This window comes from Aplysia californica, unplaced genomic scaffold (assembly GCF_000002075.1).
Source record: "Aplysia californica isolate F4 #8 unplaced genomic scaffold, AplCal3.0 scaffold01568, whole genome shotgun sequence".
Taxonomy (NCBI): domain Eukaryota; kingdom Metazoa; phylum Mollusca; class Gastropoda; order Aplysiida; family Aplysiidae; genus Aplysia; species Aplysia californica.
Window position 1 is genome coordinate 62,181 of NW_004798838.1, and position 3,548 is coordinate 65,728.

A 3,548-nucleotide genomic window follows, 5' to 3' on the forward strand; every position below is an offset into this window, starting at 1 on the left:
TATGTAAAGCACATGGGGATCAGACTGTGGGAAGTGAGAAGAATACGTATACAGTGTTGATCTATGTTTAGTATTATTATCATTTTCCCTCTTTCTTTTAAGGTGGGAGATACACCTGATAGGACTGGCGGCACGAAAAAATTCACCAAAAATTCATTTTTCAATATTTTCAATTACTTTAAAAAAAATTGCAGCTGAGATACCAAGCTTTAACATGAGAATAAGTGCTTTTGAATAAAACTTCAGAGAAGGTGGTAAAAATGCAAAACCATGAACAAGTTGAAATTTCACAATAAAAAAATAACATAATTGCGCGCATGATTCTGAACAAAATGTAGGAATTTCAAAACAACATAAACAAACTAAGTAAATGAGGTACCAATGCATCTCTTGTCTGTTTTAGATTTTCAATATACTTTTTTTTTAAAAATATATCAGCCCCAAAATGTCAGTTTTTTTCCCCTAAAAAATTCTGAGACATCAAGAGTGATGAAAATAAAAGTATGCAGAATATCAAAAATCTAAAACAGACAAAGGGTGGCAAAAACAATAAAAAAGAAATGCTGAAAATTTGAAGGAAATCGGTCAAGAAATTAGAGAGATATCATGCGCGCAGCCTCTAAAACTGCTGATTTTCGGAGAAAATCGACAACCAAAAATTTGCACTAACCTCGATAGCGCAGCTTTTATCATACTCTCATTTTGAATGTTATCTTACAGTACAGCTTCACCAAGACTGCTTTTTATTTTCTGATACGATGGCTTTGTCACTGGTGGAAGCAAGTTATAATGCCACAAAAAGTCTGCAGGGCAGTTCGGCCACATCCAATGTACCGCATTGCAAGAGCAATCCGTCTATTTATCGAGTGATTGATAAGTCCACTAGACCCACTTGACCACCTTTTAGCTGCCACAGAAGGGTCAGAAAAGAATGGCTCTGAAACTTCACACTTTCTGTTCTCACAAATGAAATGAAAGACACTCCCCAACCCACTTCGCTTTTCTTCAACGAGCCGCGCCGTACTATGACAATGTCGGCAGACAGGATTCGATTCTATTTGGTTTCGGAGAATGTCAAAGTCTATAAAATTCTATTATAACTATAACCAGAGTCATTTTCTAGATTTAGATCTAGATCTTCCCCCTCAGAATCAGAATTATCATTACTAGATCTAGATCTAGAGCAGTCTTGGTCACCGCTATAGAGGCCTTCTAACTTGATCTTTGATCTGCTGTAGGTTGGAGTGGTTAGGGCATAATTTCTATTTTGATCTGGAGTCTCTAGTACGTTGTTGCTAGAACTACTAATCGAGTCAGACCCATTTGATCTGGACACATCTTCTAACCCCACTTCAGATAACCTTTTTTTTTCTAAGCAAACTGATTGTTACTTTTGAAGAGGCCTTTCATATATATCCTCTCTTCTTAGGTCTGGTTCCACTGGGCCTAGGCATTTTCAACTTCACCAGAACTCAAGGCAAGACACTTAAGTACGGCTAAACTGCCAGTCTAGCCGTACTTAGATCTAGGTTTGGCCCAAGGTCTCATTAGATCTAGATCTAGTAATTATTCAGGTTCAAATACATGCAAGTCAGTAAGGCACCTTTTGGTTTTGTCTGAAATACAAATACTTTAAGCACTGCAAACTAAAAATTTCATTTACAATTCAACCATCAATATTAAGTACGGCTAGCCTGCCAACCTAGCCATACTTATCTTAGGCCCTATATAATATAACATTATAGAAAACAGGAGGTTTAAAATACATGCACTGTCATTAAGGTACCTGGTTTCATCTCAAATACAAATACTACTTTAGGTACTGCACACAAAAATGTATATTTACAATTCAGTAGGCCTAATTTTTGTAAATGCTCAGTCTAGCCATCATATTAAGAATAAGTACGGCTACACTGCGAGTCTAGTCGTACTTAAGTACTTAAGTCATTAAGTACGGCTAGCCTCTTCCTTCTCACTTTGTTCTCACGGTTTCAAGTGTTTCGTTTCGTTTCGCTTCCCAATGTTTACAATGTTGAATTTCAGCAGAGAGTATTTAAATATATTTTAGTGTCTCTGATTTCAGCCTTGAAAGGGAGTAGTTCATTATTTTGAACAATTTTTGACAATGCAAATAGCGCACCTTTCCCATACAAAATCAAAACAAACTCGTTGCTAGGGTAAACAGAGTAAAAATCACATCAACTGCTTACACCTAGGTTCAGAAAAACATTTGTAAAATAAAACTATTTAACAGATTCTGAAAATTTAAAAACCAAAGTAAACTAGAATAATAGCCGCTCCCCAATAACTAGAAATGAACCACTAATTCGTGATTCGGTAATTTCGCATTTTATCAGGTGTATCTCCCTCCACATAATAATACATGGACACACAAGCTTCGTATATAATCAGAACACCGAGTATTCGCTGTCATAAAGCTGTCATTTTAAAAATGGATTGTCCGTTTTTCCTCTTTCCTTCAAACAAAATTATACATGGACGCGCAAATTTCGTACATTATCAAAAGACCGAGTATTCGCTGTCATAAAGTTGTTACTTTGCGAGTGGTCTTATTTTCATTTCACTGAAGGCGGCAGAGTTGTCCCACCCTGTTAAACTGACCCAAAACACTCCCTTGGCGTACTCCTCTGAGGCCCACGCCCCGTTGAGGTTCACGTACGCGCAAGTGTTGTACCACCAAGCTCCGTGACGTATACTAGCACAGTTGTTAGGACTGTTTTGATCGTTGTCACGGTCCTTCGTACTGAACGCCTGGCCATTGTGATAATTCATTTGGTCCCCTGCATTACCTGAATATCCGGAGATCTTAATTTTGTAATTCTCGGATTCTCCAAGCAGCAAAAAGTTTTTGTAAATGGCGTAGTAGTTTGTCCCCTTGTACGTAAAGTCAAACCGCAACTCGTACCTCTCCTGATGATGAGAACAAGAGGAAAACTGAAACAGCTGTCGTATATATACGTCATGCAGATAGATACGCGAGATCTCAACATACACACAAACCCCGACTGTTTTATCTCAAATGGAGATGGGCTGGACTTCATATCAATTTTACAGGTTCAAATTTGAGCTTAGGGGCCCATAATTGTTGAGGAAAAAATCTGATTTAGTTAAGGCAAACTAATACAAACTGCTGTGCAAATCATGGCGGGTGACATTGATTCAACCGTTAAAGGGATAAGTTGCGCCACAAATTTTTGTCCTCACAATACGTACCACCACTAGATCAACTTTCCTTACAAGGGTGGATTAATGCAACTTTCAAATACTATTATGGTAAGGTATCAAGGTAAAGAGGCTCCGATTTTACGTCCATCTCCGATATAATAGAGTCATGAGGGTGGACGTATGCTGCGACTACTACCTTTCAATAAAAAAAGAGTGACACTCATATTGAGGATAATAAACGGAACTAATACAACGAGCAGCCATGTCTGCAGCGACAAGAACATCAGCATGGACAACAGCAGCGGCGCTCAGTGCTGTCACATAAGATTAGATTGATAATGAAAATAATTGTTATGTTCTGA

At 37.9% G+C, this 3,548-nt stretch overlaps 1 protein-coding gene across 1 annotated transcript in view; it reads right to left on the reverse strand.

The window, feature by feature from the left end:
- Positions 1-1,910: 1,910 nt before the first annotated feature.
- Positions 1,911-3,548, reverse strand: part of LOC118479051 (angiopoietin-4-like) — a gene marked incomplete in the record, with an annotated part of 20,169 nt that continues 18,531 nt past the window's right edge. Inside the window, 1 exon segment of the mRNA XM_035973627.1 lies at positions 1,911-2,890. Coding sequence (XP_035829520.1) covers positions 2,554-2,890 — 337 coding nt within the window.